Source organism: Ictidomys tridecemlineatus, chromosome 5 (genome assembly GCF_052094955.1).
Source record: "Ictidomys tridecemlineatus isolate mIctTri1 chromosome 5, mIctTri1.hap1, whole genome shotgun sequence".
NCBI classification, from domain to species: Eukaryota; Metazoa; Chordata; class Mammalia; order Rodentia; family Sciuridae; genus Ictidomys; species Ictidomys tridecemlineatus.
In genome coordinates this window covers 111365265-111383531 of record NC_135481.1, presented here as the reverse complement: position 1 = coordinate 111383531, position 18267 = coordinate 111365265, and the positions used below count along the sequence as shown (strand labels likewise).

The 18267-nt window shown below is 40.1% G+C and overlaps 1 protein-coding gene and 1 long non-coding RNA gene across 9 annotated transcripts in view; one reads left to right on the top strand and one right to left on the bottom strand.

Annotated features, from left to right (window-relative positions):
- Rps6ka5 (ribosomal protein S6 kinase A5) overlaps positions 1 to 18267 on the top strand; it is a 183904-nt gene that overhangs the window by 149100 nt on the left and 16537 nt on the right. For all 8 annotated transcript variants that reach the window (XM_078050716.1, XM_040274239.2, XM_005321348.5 and 5 more), the window contains 6 exons: positions 6905 to 7055; positions 10026 to 10187; positions 11307 to 11432; positions 11777 to 11910; positions 12583 to 12676; positions 15454 to 15624. In XM_078050716.1, the coding sequence (XP_077906842.1) occupies positions 6905 to 7055; positions 10026 to 10187; positions 11307 to 11432; positions 11777 to 11910; positions 12583 to 12676; positions 15454 to 15624 (838 nt within the window). The remainder of the gene's footprint in view (positions 1 to 6904; positions 7056 to 10025; positions 10188 to 11306; positions 11433 to 11776; positions 11911 to 12582; positions 12677 to 15453; positions 15625 to 18267) is intronic.
- Positions 7008 to 18267, bottom strand: part of LOC120886220 (uncharacterized) — a 30511-nt gene continuing 19251 nt past the window's right edge. Inside the window, exons 2-3 of the long non-coding RNA XR_005729016.2 lie at positions 9808 to 9862; positions 7008 to 7188 (exon numbers count right to left, since the gene is read on the bottom strand). This is a non-coding gene — a long non-coding RNA (uncharacterized LOC120886220). The remainder of the gene's footprint in view (positions 7189 to 9807; positions 9863 to 18267) is intronic.

Genomic DNA, 18267 nt, shown 5'->3' with positions numbered 1-18267 from the left:
TTATGATAAAATCTTTTATCAGCATTTTTAAAAATATTTTTTGAGTTGTAGATGGACACATTATCTTTATTTTTATTGATTTATTTTTATGTGGTACTGAGGATGGAACCCAGGGCCCCACACATGTGAGGCAAGTGCTCTACCACTGAGCTACAGCCAGAGCCATTTTATCAGGATTTTTTTAAGGTCACCTTGATTCTCAATAAGTTACCAATAACCTACCTGTGTGAGAATCTGAGAGGAACCCAGGCACACCAGCATGGCGTCCTAAGGAAGCCTTGGACACTGGGAGGAAGCGCAATTCTGGGTGGTATCTACCACTTCTAGGAAGAAGATGCTGTAAGATGAAAGGAAAAGGAAGCCTTTCAGTACAGTCTTCCAGATCATGCATGTGTCTTTGGTCCTGTAGGAGCAGCAGTTTTCTTCTTGGGCAGTGGCAGGAGTGGGTGCCTGTCCCCTGGCTTCCTACAAGGTGGGGGTAGGAGATCTGGGCAGTGTGCTGGGCAGGAGAGTGACGGGGAGCATAGCCATGCACACTTAATGATGGCATCATGTTCTGAGAAGCGCATCTTTCAGCGGTCTCTCACTGCGTGAGAAATCAGAGTGCTCAAGACAAACCAAGACGGCTCCCCGGCACTGGGCAGTGTAGTCTGCGGCATCACTGTTGTATGTGCATGGCCTGGCTGACAGAAACATCACCATGCATGTGTGACTGTATTTCTAGCTCATATAGACATGCCCTGGGCTCTCCCTGGAGTTGCTGGGCGAGACTTTTAAGCACAGTCACAAATTCCACAAAAGCACATAAGGGAACTGGCCACAGAATCTAATTTTACTGTTCTAATGACCCAGCTGGTGTGGCCAGGGGAAACAGGTTATGGGGACCAAGGAAGAACTCCTAACACCCCAAAAGAAGCGATGGCCTGGGACCCAGTCCCTTGGGGCAGGCCATCTGGTGGCTTGAGGAAGGCCCACTCCTGTGGAACTGCACCCATAGCACCATCACCAGAGACCACTACGTGCCAGTCTCTGTACTGAGAGCCACCACATTAGAGCCTGGAGTCCTTACACCCAGATGAACAGGAGCAGCACCTGCTGTTGTATAGAGGCAGAAACGGGGGGCAGCTTGCCTCATACTCACCTGCTGTGAGACTGGACCAGGGTCAAGTGCAAGGTGACTGGAAGGTTGCTTGGTGCTGTCCCACCAGGAACACTTGCTTCCTGCTGCTGTTTTTTTTCCCTAGTCCAGCAGATGTTATTTTAGATAAAGGCTGTAAATAATGGCCCACACAAGGGGCGTGATTGCTCTAATCAGTGGAGTAATTAGGTAGATTTTTACTCCTAAGGAGGAAGAAAAATATAAGGACTTACTCCTTGTTCTAAGCAAACTTATATAGTATGTGGGAAGATATGAAAGAAATACATGAAAATTCATGATAGCAGGGAGCTTTGAAAGTGAGAGTGGTAAGGATGTCACGAAGTTTGAAGGAGTGTGGTTCCTTGGGGACCGGGTTGTCAGGGAGGCATCATAATGGAGGAGCAGTGTGGGCTGAAGGTGCGGGGGGAACAGGATGGCTTTCAGATGGTGGCAGGAGTACACAGCGGCACTGGGGTGGGGGTGCTCCTGTAGAAGGTTCTAGACTCCCTTGTCTCCCTGCCTTGCTGTGTTCTGTTCTGGATCTGTGATCTTACAAATGAAGCTTTATTTTATTGTTCCTATTCTAAAAGTAATGTTACAACGTGAGTAAAGGGAAAACTGACAATAGTACCCAGAAACAACATACTGCTCATGTTTTGTAGAGTCCTTCTTTCACTGGTGTGATGTGTTCATACTAGAAACATGGTTTTGTGTTTCTCAGTTTTTGCTTGAATTCATCTCATAAGCCCTCTATAGTTACAGACTCTTTGTAAACATGAGTTTCCAGTGCCTGTGTAATATACTACTGAGTGAACACCCCACGCGTATTTCTCTAGTTTGGGGCAAAAACTTTAAAGTAAGTAAAGTTTGCTGAAAGCTCTTTCTTACCCAGACTGGTGTATAAGTAATTCTGTAAATCTTGGACCACATGGGAACCAGAAAGGGAGAGCCGGCAGCATCAAGTTGTGCAATAGGAAGGTTGATGAATGGGCCTCACACATGTGCTCTCCACTGAGCTACTTCCCAGCCCACGCTGGCAAACTTCTAAATGGAGGACAAAGAGAAAGAACCCACCCCAAGAACCCATGCTCTCTGCTAACAAATGATAGAGTTGTTTGCAGGCATCTTATTGAACTGAGGAAGGAAGGGCCAGAGGAAACAAGGTGTAGCAAATGGAAAACAGACGTGCTCTAGGCTAAGCCGTGCGCTAGGCTAAGCCGTGTTCTAGGCCCTGTGAATGAAGCAGGGAATAAACACCGGGAATCCTTACTCCCAGGGAGCTTGCATTTTAGTCAGGAGTGACAAGAGGCACCCAAGTAGATAATGTGCTATAAATGCCACGAAGAAAAAGAAAATGGAGCAGAAGAAGGTGGGGGGACGGTTAACTTTGGCAGAATGGCTAGGAGCGCCTCTCCAAAAGCGCAACAACCCTCGGTTGAAGAGCTTAGCTGGTGACAGCTGTGCCCACAGCCAGTGGTGCTGTCTTCCAGAGGCCGTTCTTTGTGGTCTATTTTAATGAAACCTACATACAGAGTTCCATAAGTTCTCTTTTTCTAAAACATTTATTAAGAAAAGTTTTGGACTTTTGTTAACAGTGGAGGCCCACACACTCCCTGCGAGGTGGAACCATGAATATTTTACTATCCTGGCTCATTGTCCGTCTGCCCGTCTCTGTCTCTCTCCCATCACAGAGTTGATTTTTAACCTTGGTGTCCTTAACCCACTCCTAAGTTCTTCTTGCTAGTCAGTTGTGAATTTCTTTTATCACAGCGGTTTTCAGATAAAAAAAACTCTCACAAATAGGAAGGAATTATATTTTTATGTTTTTATGGACTTTATAATTTTATTTAATTTTGAATTTTTCTTGTAATTTGTCAGTCTATTTGGAGTTTATTTGGGATCATGGTGCAAAGCAGGGGTCTTGCCCTGGTGTGTTTATTTCCCATGTAGCTCTATCCTCAAAGCGTTTGTTGAATCACGCAGCCTTTCCTATGGGGCTGGTCACTTTTTACGAACAATGCTGTCTTCATAAATGCCTCGGTGCTTTCAAGAAGTCTCTTCTGTTCACTTATTTGGCTGTTGACTTACTTTGCCACCTCACTTTCACAATTTTGCTTTACAATGCATTTTAATAAGTAGTTAGGCACATCAGCCCCAGTTTTCTTTTTCAGAATTTTCTTAACTGTGTCACATGCTTATTCCTGCAAATCAATATTAAAGTCATGCATGTTCTAAAATACCTTCCTGCAGTATTTATATTTACTGCTTTTTAGAAAGGAATATTTTCTCCTCTATAAACAGGAATAATAGTAGCAGCTTTTAATGAAATCGTTGTATTAAATGATAAGATAAAATGTTGAGTGTTATCCATCAACTCAGAGCCTGTTCTAATTTTACAGGAGGCTCTAAGATTTATTTAGGCCTACATAATTGCAGCTCATTTCTGGAGTTTCCCAGATTCATCTGGAAGCAAGAAAATGAATAATTTGGGGTTATTACCAAATTGGAAATCAAGCCCCATTGAAGGAAGTGAAGTGGCAGCAATGGCCAAGAAACGCCTCCTTGCTGCAGATGCTCCAGTGTTGAGGGACACATGTCCCACAAGACCCTGCACGGTCAGCCCGCCCCTGCATGCCCACTCTGCACAGCCATCAGCAGCCTGGGGCTCAGATCAGCATGCTCAGTCGCATGTCACAATAGACTGGAATCTGACACCAGTACAACTCAGCTTTGCAGAAGGACACAGGGCAGGAATCAGTGTATGCCCTTCTAGAGACCTTGGCAATGCTTCCCAGACCACAGGACCCTCTAAGCCAGTAGGGACAGGACCATGTGGTGGCGAGGACCAACCCAGCATAGGAAGCTCAGCTCGGCAGCTCTTGTCTACTGGTTGCCCACGTGCGTGGCTTCCAAGGCCCATTATGGATAGAAGAGCAACACACAGAAGCACATGTTTTTGTTACCAGGTGGCACCAATATCAGCCCCATGTAGAGGCCAGACTACAACCCTTGGCACTCCAGAAATATTTGGAATCAAATTGCTAGTAAAATAGATTTTATTTGAAGCCAGTTTTGAAGGAAGATAGAAGGAACTTATTGTTTGCAAAAATTCTGTCTTCAACATCTCTGAGGGCAAGCAAGGGTTTTAAAGGAGAAGAGACAGCAAGTGAGGCTCAAAGTACACATGCAGATTGAGTTCACGTGTGCTGGACAGGCCGGGAGGGAGCAGCTCGACCTTACTTCCTGCTTTCTGGTAGGCTGAGGTGGACTGATGAGGCTACAGCTCATATCATACCATATCAGCCTCCTCTCTCATCAGAATCTAAAAGGTTGGCCCCTGCACCCAGCACAGGCTGTCCACTTGCTACTACTGTTCCTGTGCCCAGAACAAGCTCCTGACCTGAGCCGTGGTCTTGGTATGCTCCTCTTTCCTGGCTTGGCATCTCAGCAGAGCCATCCCTGTTTTCAGGTGCACCTCCTCTTGAGAGGACCCACCAAGGTGGACATCTTTCTGTTGTATCTTCCTTCACAGGACTGGCTCTTGCTTTCCCTGGTGCCAGGTTCAGAATAGCCTCCCGGAGCGGAGTACAGCCTTCCTGAGGTTTAGAGCAATAGATGCAGAAATAGCCAATATCACCAATGGAACATTTATCTATAGCTGCTCCTTTGCACAAGGAATTCTGTCCTTCAAAAAGTACAGTGAAGGAGAAAATGGGAAAGGCTTTTTTTGTTCTTCCCTGTGAAAGAATTTCCAATTTCTTTCTCATATACACCCAAGCCTGATCTAAGGAGAGGACCATCTCTGCTACTGCTGAAAACCCTCCAGTGGGAGTGTATGAAAGAATTGGGGAGAGGAAATTATTTCTTTCTTGTTCTACCAACATTTCCTTGTGTTCTCAGAATGGAGGGCTAGAAGTAGAATTAGCTTATTTTTGTTGTTGTTGTTGTTGATTTTATTATTTTTTTAAATACACAACAACAGTGGAAAGCATTATAATCCTTATCATACATATAGAGCACAATTTTTCATGTCTCTGTATTAAAGTATGTTTAGGTCAATTTATGCCATTATACATGTATTTTTTGCATTATAATTCTTAATGCATGTATATACCACAATTTTTCGTATCTCTGTGTATTTTGACACCCAATTCAAGTCTTTATACATGTACTTTGTATTGATGACCATCCCATTCCACCATCCTAGTTAATCCCCTTCCCCCTCCCTTTCCCTCCCACCCCTCTTCCCTATCTAGAATTAATTGATATTAACAACTCTGTTGTAAGTTTTTGTCGAAATTATAGTTCTGGCTTGGCATGGTGATGCACACTGTAATACCAGCAGCATAGGAGGCTGAGGCAGGAGGATTACAAAGTTCAAGGCCAGTTTAGCAAGGCCCTAAGCAATTTAGCAAGATATATATAAGTATAAAAAGGACCAGGGATGTGGCTCAGTGGTAAAGTGCCCCTGCATCCAATCCTTAGTACCCACCCCCCCAAAATTGTAGTTCAGTTATCATTTAATGATTCTCAGTAGCTACTCGATACAGCTTCTGTGTCTTTTTTCTTTATTGTTGCCTTAGAGTGGAGGAGTGGAACAGTTAGTAGCTCACGTGTTTCAAGCATTCGCTGTGTGCCTGGTGTGGTGTTAGGCATGTCAACTCATACTACCCATTTTAGGCAGGTACTGTTGTTTCTTCCCATTTTACAGCTTAGAAAACTGAGTTACACAGATAATTACCTTTCTCAAGGTCACACAACCAGTAAGGAACAGAGCCAGCATGGATCTGTTTGGCCTCATAGTCTGTGTTCTTCCACTCTCCTGGTTTTGTCCCATGATACATTAACATGCACAACAGGAGAATCCTGCGCGTGCAGATAATGGAGTCTTCGTCTTCATGCATCTCTGTGGAGGTTTTAATTTCAATCAAGCTCTTCCCTTATTTTTCTCATTAAATGATTAATCTTGCTTCTATGAGGGGGAAAGGTACACTTGGATTGGATTGATTTCTTTTGTGACCAGAATAAATTTCTCATCAAGAAACTTGGTTTCCTCTTTTTTTTTTTTTTTTTTAATTTTCCATAATAGACTTCACTCTCCGAGCTCCTCCTTCCTAAAGGCCCTGTTTCCTTTACAGCAGCAAATATTGAAGCACGCACTTGCTCGCGCTCCATGAAAAGCTGCCACCCCAGGCCCATTTTCACATATTAGAACTGACCCTTGTCTGGGTGGCTCGGCCTCGCCCATCTTGCTCAGCTGCCCTCTCGATTCCCAGTGGCCCTCACAATGACTGGCACTCAGGGAGGTGGGGACAATGACGGTTCTCTTTTTTCCTTTTGATTCTGGATGCTGCTGCGTTTACTTGCCTGACTTTGTTGAGTTCTTTCTGTTGTAAAGTCCTTATTCAGAGAGCCCAACGTGTGTGTGTGTGTGTGTGTGTGTGTGTGTGTGTGTGTGTGTGTGTTCTGTTCTAGTCCACACCCTCTTTTATCTTCCCCAGTAATGTATTTGGATTTGTAGCCTTCCCTCAGGATTGACTTATATTGAAAAACATCTGTGAGTTTCACAAATTTGACTTTATGATATCTCAGTTTGAAATATTTCTTCAGCTTTACTGAGATACTATTGATTCATCTCAAAATGTCTTTCTCTCTCATGTAGTTGAGTTTCAAAGTGTGTCTCACCATACTTGTTTTTGCTAAAAAAAAATCATCACTGTGACTCCATCCTCTGGTTGTTTAACAGCAAGTTTCATTTGCCTACAGGAGGATATTGAAAAGTGAGCCTCCGTATCCACAGGAGATGAGCGCGTTAGCTAAAGACCTGATTCAGCGTCTTCTGACGAAAGATCCCAAGAAGAGATTGGGATGTGGTCCTCGGGATGCAGATGAAATCAAGGAACATCTCTTCTTTCAGGTGAAGTTTACTGAGCAGATGGATGAACTCACACCCCTACTATTTTCAGGGTGCTTGGCATTCTTGGTGGAAGGAGTGAACACAGTCCTCTTGGGGGGGGGGGGTCTTGCTACCTAATCTCACTACATTGTACCTGAAAAATAAAAAGATGACAAAGACCCTTTAGAAAGGACTAGAACACTACTTGAATAACTCTAAATGGTCTTTTCCTCCCCAGGGGCAATGGGAGTGGGACAAATTATAATAGCAGTTAGTTTTCTCCATACTGATGGATCAGAATTTCTAAATAGTGGTTTCCATTTATGACCTTAGGATTCTGGCATATGTACTAAGGACACTTGTTATATTTCTTGTTTCTTTCTCAGTTCATGAGCTATTACTGCCACTGTGTTTTTTCACCTTTACGTGATGACTTTCTCTCTTCCTCTGTTCATAGGAAAAATCTTAAAAAATCCAAAACTTTACACATTTACAACATATAGAGTTACTCATTTATATTCTTTGTCCCAGTGACTTTCTTCAAAAAAAAAAAAAAAAAAAACAGCCTAACAAGGCCATTCTACAGAGGACTGACACATCTGCTCAGTGTAGTTTGTTCAGTTGATTACAGGAAAACATCAAAATATTAAGTAACTGGGGAAAAAAGTTAAATTGACTGGGCTGGCTAGTTATTTCAGTCTAAGTGGTCAAACCTGGATGACATGCCCTGATTTCTAAAACTCTGAGTTTATGGCTTTTAAGTAATTTCATCATATCAACAAGTATAACCTAAATATTTACAGTCTAAAAGGACCGGATCATTCAAGATATTTTTATTCTGTAAGCGCTTTTATATTATTATCATCAAAACAAATGAAAAGAGCATACCAAAGCAAGGAAAAGAACTATTCTGTCAAGTAAGCTTTCATATTGTTCTTTATTGCTTTTTAAATGGAGAAAAACAAATATTCACTGAAAATAACACTATCTCTGTACTTTTATGCTCAGAAAAGAGTATGATTACTTCAATCTCTTACTGTAATCATTTATTGTACATCTTACAGAAGTTCAGTAGCATAGTGAGAAATACATTTAGAATGAAGTGAACTTCTCATTATCTGCATTTCATAAGTTCACATGAATTCACAAGACTTGGAAAGATTACTCTTTGAAAAGCTATTTCAAATATCATGTTCATAAATTTGGCTCAGAATTAACAATAAAATAAAATTCAAGAAACTACTCAAACAAAATATCCCTAATCATATTTTCCTAGGATCTTTTCACCATTGTTTCTATATTTGTGAATATTGCAATTATCTTTCATATTAGAAGAATTTCTCCCTCTTTTTTTTTGATAGCTTGGAATAGTAATTTTAGATTACTTAATTGCTTTGACTTTTTAAATGGTAGGAATGCTTTTGGAAAGACCAGAACTCTACATGTAATCATCTAAATGGTGTTTTTTCCAGAAATGGAACAGGAGTGGCTCATGATACCATTCAGTTTTATAGATGATAAGCATTCGCCTGCTAACAATGTATTTCTTTAAATTATACCTTTACTTTAGAAGTGTTTCTTAATGTATGTATAATAGCCAGCACAAATCGCATGCTTATAGTGGGAAACATTACAGCCATAGAAGAAAGAATATGAACCAGAAGGCCAAGAGGTGCTTTCAGATCCTGACTCTTCCACCAGCTGTTGTAATATGAAAGGGTTAGTTCTTATTTCTGGGCCTCGGTTTCCTTCCGGATTATATAAGAAGGATGAACTAATCAAGCTCTAAAACCTGTTCTAGCTGAACACCAGAAGATCTGTAATTTAATGATTTTATTTTCACTGCCTCTTTAGGGAGCATAACAAAAAGACATTTTATATGGTTGATTAAACTTAATGAGTTTTATAACCAGGAAGTGCAGGTTTCACATTTTATCATCATAAAGTCAGTATGCATCTTGTAGTAAACATCATCTTACTTTTCTAATCTATAATGCTTTTTTCTTAATTACTTAAAATAATGATTTACCTTAATATCAATAGTGACATCTGAGATTTGAAAAAATATGGTAAAAGAAGAATCTATAGAATTCAGTACATATTATCTGAGGTGTTTTAAGTGACAGAAGGAGCATAAAGAAACAGAGCAGGGATTTGAATTTGAATAACATCATTTAGGGGCTAGGGTTGTGGCTCAGCAGTAGAGTGCTTGCCTTGCACGGGCTTGGGAGGCCCTGGGTTTGATCCTCAGCACCACATAAAAATAAGTAAATAAAATAAAGATATTGTGCCCACCTACAACTAAAAAAATAAATAAATAAAAATATTTTTTAAAAAACCCACATCATTTAGCCAGTGTGTGACATGGGTAGAAAGGGAACTCAGATGAGAGGCAGTATCCAAAATGCTTGAATACCAGTCAAAGGAGAACAGAGTGGTTCCACAAATATTATAGTATCACTTATAAGCACACATTTGATATGTACTTCCTAAATAAACTTCTGTCCATGCCTTTAAAAAATAACTTATTTTTAATCTGGAGGAAAAGAAGCCTAGGGGACAGGAGTATTCCTTTAGAGTTAATATAAACAGACATTTTAAAGCCCTTTAATGCATTGTTTTCTGTTCATTTTTTTGTTTGTTTCTTGGGGCTTAATTCCTTTCTCAGAAGGCTCAAGACAAGTTATTTTTCTGGTATCTCCCAGGGCAAAGCAGGGTGTCCTGGTGCCCCACGAGGACACTGTGGGGCTCCAGATGAGGGCGGCATACTCACGCAGAACCGCCTTGCCCGGGACCACAAGCAGCAACAGTCAGAAAATGGCCTCTTCCTTGAAAAAAAAAACATTTTTTTTTTTAATTACTGATTTGAAACCTCTTACTTTAAGCTTCTCCCTGTTAATTAAAATCCTAATCTATTTTTATTATTCATAGAAAAATCTATTTTGACTTTGTTGATTTCTACTTTGTACCAATTTTTTTTCTCTTCTTTAGAAAATCAACTGGGATGACTTAGCTGCCAAAAAAGTGCCTGCACCATTTAAGCCAGTCATCCGAGATGAATTAGATGTGAGTAACTTTGCTGAAGAGTTCACAGAAATGGACCCAACCTATTCCCCGGCAGCCCTGCCCCAGAGCTCCGAGCGGCTGTTCCAGGTAATCTCACGGTGCTCACCTGTATGCTGGCCCTGGGTGAGGAGGAAAAAACCTGTTTCCCCATATTAAAGGACTTTTGTTGGCATCTAAAATCAGGGCTCCCTAATCCAGTCATAATTATTAAGAACAGAGATATTTCACATTACTAACTGATTTATGGTTTGCTCAAGAGCAGATATTGCTTATGTGTTTGTTTTTTATATAAGTAAAGGTTATTTTTTTACCTGAAATAAATTTATTCAGATTTTTTTATAAAAATCATAATACCTTATCTATCCCTCTATTTGTATAAAATAGTCTTTGGTTCACAGTGTTGTTTGATTCTTCATTTTCAGTGAATGATCTGAACTACTTTCCAACTCTTAGAAAAGACTTCGTGTTTAGAAAATGTTCTGAATCAGACTTATGATAAAATTCTTGGCCTGTTAATCGGCGCCATAGCTTCCTCCTCTGACTTCTGTTCATGCTTGTGGACATCCAGAATGTGTCCTGCTCATTCCCTGTCACTGTCCACCAGTTGACCAAGCCTTTAGTAGACATTTGTTGATGAACTAGTCAGTGTTACAGCAATTAACCTGAACAGAGCAGGTTAATTGCCCATCATTACATCACTTCTAACTCATCACATCATTCTGACATTGGATTTAGTCTCTTCCAAAATTCAATTTTAAACTTAGTTATTCTGAGTAAACAGGAGTCAAATAATTGCTGAATTAGAAACCAATTTTAAGGAATCTCGTTATTTTTCTAGTTTGAAACACCATAGTACTGGTACTATTGTTTAATGCCTTGATGTACCTTTCTTGAGAAGTTAGTTGTGTTAGCAAACTTTTATCAGCAAACGCAAAAAAATTACAGATCTGAGTCAGATTTGGGGGTGGGATAGTGAGGAAGTCTTTTTCTACCTTTTTTGAATTGGCTTAATTCTACCAGAAGATGGCATTGTCTCCTTCTGAAAAGCATTTTCCTAGTGAATTGAAAAAACCCTGCATTTAGGATTGCAATAAAATTAGATTCATCTCAATATTTGAGTATTTTTAAAGGAAAACATAGTGAGCTATTCTCCACTAGCCTGCAAATTGTAAGTCCTTCTCCTTGACCTCCCCTTCCCTTTTCTAGGGCTATTCCTTTGTTGCTCCTTCTATCCTGTTCAAGCGCAATGCAGCTGTCATAGATCCTCTTCAGTTTCACCTGGGAGTCGAGCGTCCTGGCATGGCGAATGTTGCCAGGAGTGCCATGGTGAAGGTGCGTGTGGCTGCTCCAGGGTGCTTGCTTCTGTGACTGCTCAGATGTCAACATTGTTCAGTGTTCTCAAGTGCAGTCATTGTAATAGATTTACTAATCAACTGAGGACAATTGAGAAAATGAATGAATCAATAGAAAACAATATTTGCCCTAGAAAATTATAGATATTAAGTAAATGCTATAGATAAAAGTAGAAACAAGCTAAAGTAAAATGAATTTTAGATTATAAATGTGTTCCATTCAGATCTATGAATGTTAATGATTTTATATGGCTCTACGGTTTTACTTTTCCCTTGTGTATGTTTAACCTTTTCTTAAGTTAAATGATGTTGGTTTCTCATCAGGACTCTCCATTCTATCAACACTATGACCTAGATCTGAAAGACAAACCATTGGGAGAAGGAAGTTTTTCCATTTGTAGAAAGTGCGTGCACAAAAAAAGTAACCAAGCATTTGCAGTCAAAATAATCAGCAAAAGGTATGACCGTTTCTAGCTGTCTTTCATGTGTATTGATCCTCGTCAGGGGATTCTGAAAATGAAGAAGTTTTTATAGAAAAGAATCAATGATATATTAACTTTCTATACCCACAGTCTCTCATTGGTTGACCCATTATACTTATAGTTCTAATAGATATTTTCTGATAAATAATTCATTTTAAACATGAATCATTATCTGATATGCTTTTGAGATTCATATAGGGAAACTTTTCTGTAACAGTGATGCATTTAATCAGTCTTGCTTAATGATCTCAGCAGCTATTGCTATTTCTATTAATTGTATGTTTAAGTACTTTTCTCTGAAATTGTATGGTACTGGTAGTTTCAACAGCCAGCTAGTTGTTTCAGTCACTGATTATTACCCTCAGGACTGTCTATTCTTATTACCAAATGGTTAGGCAAGTAGGGCATCCATTTATTTGTATGACTAGCTCTTTTCTGACTCAAAGAGCATAATTTTCTCCAGAAAAATGTCATACTTTTCTGGTGGGAGGTATGATTCATTACTTTCATGGAAACTTTATTAAATCTCATTCTTGGACATGTGTATTCTGAGTACACTGTAAATAAAAACAAAAATTGGAGCTGGAGCAATACTGACATAAAACTTTCTTGAAGAATCATATAGATGCTAACTATTTCATCTTGCAGAATGGAAGCCAACACTCAGAAAGAAATAACCGCTCTGAAGCTCTGTGAAGGACACCCCAATATTGTGAAGCTGCATGAGGTTTTTCATGATCAGGTATTTATGTGGCTTTTTCTTCCTCTGTGTCCTCGTTTATATACAGTGCTCCATTTCTCACCAGTTTTATTGGTGTGGAACATCACCTGGGCACTAGGAAGGGCAGAGAAACCACCCCACACATGCTCTTACCCACCCCAAAGCACTTCATCCTGCTGTGTTGCTTTCCTCACTCTGCCAGCACCACCTGTGATGGGGAAGGAGGACAGGGCAGCAGCTCAGGGCACAGTCGCAGGCACACCATCATGCACACTTCTCAGTACTCAGGAGTTTTGAGCCTTCAGCCCTCTTGTCACTTCTATAGCACAGCATAGAGTCTTGAGCACACGTACTGCAAGCTAAAGGGCACACGAGCAGAAGGGCAAAGCTGCTCCCCTCAGCTCGCTGCTCCAGGGGGCAAATTCTGCTCGCCCCAGCCTAGATCATGCTGCCCTCTTTTTCACTCCCAGTCTTGCTATCCAACAGGAAGCTGGGAAATGGGACCACTGAATTGGGTTCCTGTCACCTCTCAGCCTTCCCACTGCCAATTCACGACTGGAAATTGCCCCATTTCAGTATTCTTTCCCCTTGATACCAGGTGGAATGACACAGTCCTGCTCAGGACAACATGGAGGCACAGCAGCTGAAACCAGTTGCAAATGTGGTTTTCCCTGATTTTACAATGAAGGAACTGAGGTTCTAAGGTCATGAGTCTTGTGCCAAAATCCTATGACAGGTCAGCGAAAATCTAGTAGGCAGAACCTGATCACCAGTTCTGGGCTCTCCTCGATGTGATTCTGTGACATCCATGACTAGAATAGCGAGAACCCAGGTTTCTACCACAGGAACCTGGGAAAGAATGATACCTCCCAGTGAGCTCGGGCAGCAGCAGCTGTATTATCAAACTGTAATAATTGCTGCTATTTATAATCACATATTTCATGTGGTCCAGATACCACACGAGGTGCTCTACGTATGTCACCTGAGTCAGTCATCACCATACTCCATGAGGTGAGCACACAGAGACTCCCAGTTCACTAACAGGCCTCACAGTCTGTAAGCGGCAAGGCTGGGTCTGAGGCCAACAAGCCGCTGTTCTGTTCTGCTGCCGGAGGGAAGGCAGAAACAGGCTGTTATTTATATCAGGCAATGAGCACCCAAAGTTGGCATTATCCTCTACTCCTTTTTGGTACTCATAATCAGAAAAGGCAGCCCTTGGAAGCAAGGCCTCGGGGAACTGCTCTCCCTGCTTCTCCACTGCCTCCCACATCATTGAGCTATGCATTTCTAGTGGAGGTAGTGAGTCCCCTGTCCACTAGAGCTGTTCAAGAAGAGACTATGAGTCCGGCATGAGGGCACACCGTAATCCCAGCCACTGAGGATACTGAGTAGGAGGTCATAAGTTCAGGTTAGTGAGACCTGAGCAGGTTAGTGAGACCCAAGCAGGTTAGTGAGACCCGAGCAGGTTAGTGAGACCCTGTCTCAAAATAAAATTTATAAAAGGGCTGGGAATGCAGCTCAGGGCTAGAGTGCCTGGGCAAGGGCATAGCCTTGGGTTTAGTCCCCAGTACCACAAAGAGGAGAGCCTACAGACTGGACAACCTGCTGATGTGGATATGTCAATCAACGGATATATGGATGACCTAGAAATCTCCCTTTGTGGTTTTGCTTCTGTGCCCAAACTGTATCCCAGTCATTTGCTCTCTGACTTCAGACTGATATTGGATCTCAGGAACACCCCTAATTATTTATGTCAGAAGTTGATTATTTGCTGTTTTTATATTCAAGAATTATTAGAATATAAATCATTTTATAATCCTGTATGTACTAGCATAAATACATTATCATTCTAATGTGTAGTTGTAGAACTATACCTTCTATTTCCCCATGATGATGACATGAGTGCCTAGACCACCCCCATATCCAGATGGTCTTCTTTTTAATTGATGAGTGGCAGTGAGGTTGGGTCTTCAACCTTTGACTGTGACAGTACAGTTCATTTTATGATCTGTGCTTTACATACTCTAAGTTTTCTATTATGTTTAGGATAATATAACTTTTTATGGAGCAATTTTTATGAGTTTCTAATTCCAGCAGCATTGAGTGATATTAATGCTATTATGCAAACCACCTGAATCTTAATTTTGACCTTTTTTTTCTAAACCATTTGTGTTCATTTGAGAGCTGATATAAGTCCTTCCTCTCTTCTTATAGAAATATATGCAGAGCATAGTAAATGTATAACTTATAAAGTAGTTAATTAAGATGTTGCTATGGGGATCAAAAGCAATTACTTTAAAAAACATACACAATGGGGATGGATACTTGTAATAGAAGTATAACTAGGAACCTTGAAACTAATCTTTTGTGTTCTAACATTATCAAACAATACCTTTTTTAAGAGGTAGATTTGTCATTACATGGGCGTGCCAGGCTTCATGTGCACAGTTGCCCACACCTAGTTGATAATCTTCTAGATTATTTTTAACAGATCACTTCAGATTACTGTCATTACTTGGGTTGGAATGGAATTCAAATGAAAGAATTAGTCAAGGAGAGGATATATGAAGATTTCCCTGCAGTTCTTGAAATTTTCCATTACCAAAATAAAATTCTAAAAAAGCCACATTACCCCTCAGCTCTTTTCCCTAAAATTCAAAGATTGCTTGCTGGTGATTGTTTAAATAAGGGATTTTTTATACTTACTGATAATGGATAATAATCAATAAATGTTTTATACAGTGATAGAGTTCTCCTTTCCATTAAGTCACCCCACATTTTTCTGTTTTCTTTTGTAGCTTCATACTTTTCTGGTGATGGAACTTCTGAATGGGGGAGAACTGTTTGAACGCATAAAGAAGAAGAAGCACTTTAGTGAGACGGAAGCCAGCTACATCATGCGGAAGCTCGTGTCGGCTGTCAGCCACATGCACGACGTCGGGGTGGTGCACCGGGATCTGAAGCCGGAGGTATAAAACAGTGTGATCTCTTTTACAATCCACCTGACATCACTATTAAAACCCCCCAAGTGGTTGTGGAATTTGGGGGATTTATTTGTTTCCCCAGAGGTGTTAAGTAGATACTTGAAAATATCACAGGGTGTGGGTGGCTCTTTTCTATGTCAGTCTAAAATAAATTTGTCCTTTTTGATGTTTTGGTTTTATGGGATTTTTTGGGTTGTTTGTTTCGTTTGGGGCCAGCTGATCATCTTGAGGTTATATTTGTAAGTGTGAGAACCTTTTATGGAAAAAATACTTTTTGCAACAGTTGTGGACTAAAAATAGCAGTGGAAAATTTTTGTAGCAGAAAATAATATCCCTTCATATATGTATTCCATTTTGGAGAGATTTTTAATGACGTATTTTGAAAACTTATTTTTCATGTTTGTAATCAAACTGATTAGTTCCTGAATAAGAATGTGCATAATCTTATTCAACATACTTAAACATAAAGCATTATATTGGTTCAATAAGTTTTGCCATCTTTGTATGGGCTTTTTGTGCTCAGACTATAATATTTATAGAATTGTGTGGCAATGCACAAGATGCAGCTTTTAATATATTTCTTCTTTTGAAAGGTTAATAAACAAGGTTCTTACTCAGAGTAATCCCTTTTTAATATATAAAACTCATTTTTGAAAATCAACAAAATAATAATGAAAATTGAAAAACAAAACCCAGTAATTTATAAAAAGATAACAGTGAATCATCCCTTGCGGTGTGCACAATTATACATATTGCTTCTCTAAAATAGAACTTTATTTTTAGATCCCATGTGATTATAGTGCATTTTTAAGTATATTTAAGATATTAGTGTATTTGATGTTTCTTTTTTGTTAACAAAAGAATATTTCTCTAAAGACACAGTTTTTGCTTTTTATTTTAAATATCTTTCATCATTAGAGAAAGAGGATATTTTAAAAATGGGAATCTGTATATTCAAATATCCAGTCATCCTTCTGGTTCTGTGGAGGACTGGTCAGTCCCATAACTCCCACGACCTCAGACTCCAGGGACGCTCAAGTCCCTTGTAAGAATGTCCCTTGTGTATTATCTACATATAACCTACACACAGCCTCCCTGTACCTTAATTCCCCTCTAGAAGGTTTATAACACCAATGCAATGTAAGTACAATTTAAATAGTTATATGAAATTGTTTAGGGGATCATAACAAGAAAAGGCTGTCCATGCTCAGTACAGCTGCAGTTTTAAGTTTTTAATCCATGGATGATTGAGCCTGAAGTTATAAAACTCAGTAACCTGGAGGGATGACTGTAATTGATCATGCCTGTAAAGTGTTTAACTTCTGTGTACTTCCTATTAGTTATCCCCATTACTAGTAATTAATCCAAAGTGCACTGTGTTTGATGAACTTGCCACTCTGCTCCCCTCTGCTTCCCTCCTCCTGGCTCGCTCTTTCCTTACACAACACCCACAGAAAATATGGTGCTCTGTACATTGGAGATTAGCTGTCTATTTTTAAATGTGAAAGCACACCACTTAAATGTTTTCTTGATAGACAAGGAACAAGCATGTAGTTTTTTTAATGGAAAAGAAGATCTGTTCCATGACTGTATAGAATTCATTTTCACATGTTTTATTCTTTGATAACTGGCCATCTGTCATCTCATGAGTCTGAAATGAGGCAACTGTCCTCTGCAGCACAATTTAAAGTTGCCTTCCTCCTTCCTTGATAAAAAGATACTTAATTTTCTTATTTGTGATAAGCCTTTTTTTTTCCATTTGGAATGAAACAAAATTGTCAGATTATTGAGGACATTCTACAACAGTTATAGTCTTAAACCATAACTAGATTTTTAAGAAATGAAAATGTACCTTTGAACTAACATCTTCACAATCATGTAGCTTTCACTTGGACTCTTATATTATTTCCAAACCAAAAGTGTAATCCCTTTCCAATGTGGCATTTGAAGATCTGATTATATATCTTTTGGTCGATGGTGATGGAGCATCCGTTTCTGCCTAGGCAAAATCCTAAGTTCTGGGTGAGAGATAATCAGATAAATTTAGAAGCTGGCTGACATTCTTAGTAGGCTGCTTTGTGTTTTTCAAACTGGCCCCATCTTCTTAGAAGATTAAAAAAAAGTATCTATCACATAGTTTCAGGCAGAACTTGAAATGAGGCTGAAAGGGCATTGGCGGCTTCCTGATCATGCACACGCTCACCTGCACGCACCCCACGCAGAGCTGTCTCAAAGCCTCTGTTTTGTGCTGTGGGAGAGGTGAGCAGAGTGCTCCATTTCTACAAGCTCAGGAATAGGAGGAATGGTTCAGAGTCACCAAATTAAAGTGAACGCCACATGCCCTCATTTTCTCCACTTCTAAAGCTAAAATGGAGGGGGTCCTTTGTCAGTCTTAATATGAAATAAACCTATGTCGTTTCCAAAGGCTTAGCAAGCAAGCACAGTTCAGAGGGCCAGTGCACTCACTGCTCTGGGCAGCACATGCCTGGCGCTACGAGGGGGCTCCAGTTTTGTTTACCGGGAGGCTTCTCCAAGCAGACATTCACACATCCAGCTGTGGCTTCACTTGTCACAAACTAAAGGTCAAGCATTGTATGATAGAAAATTTAGGAGAACTTTTAATGTTTT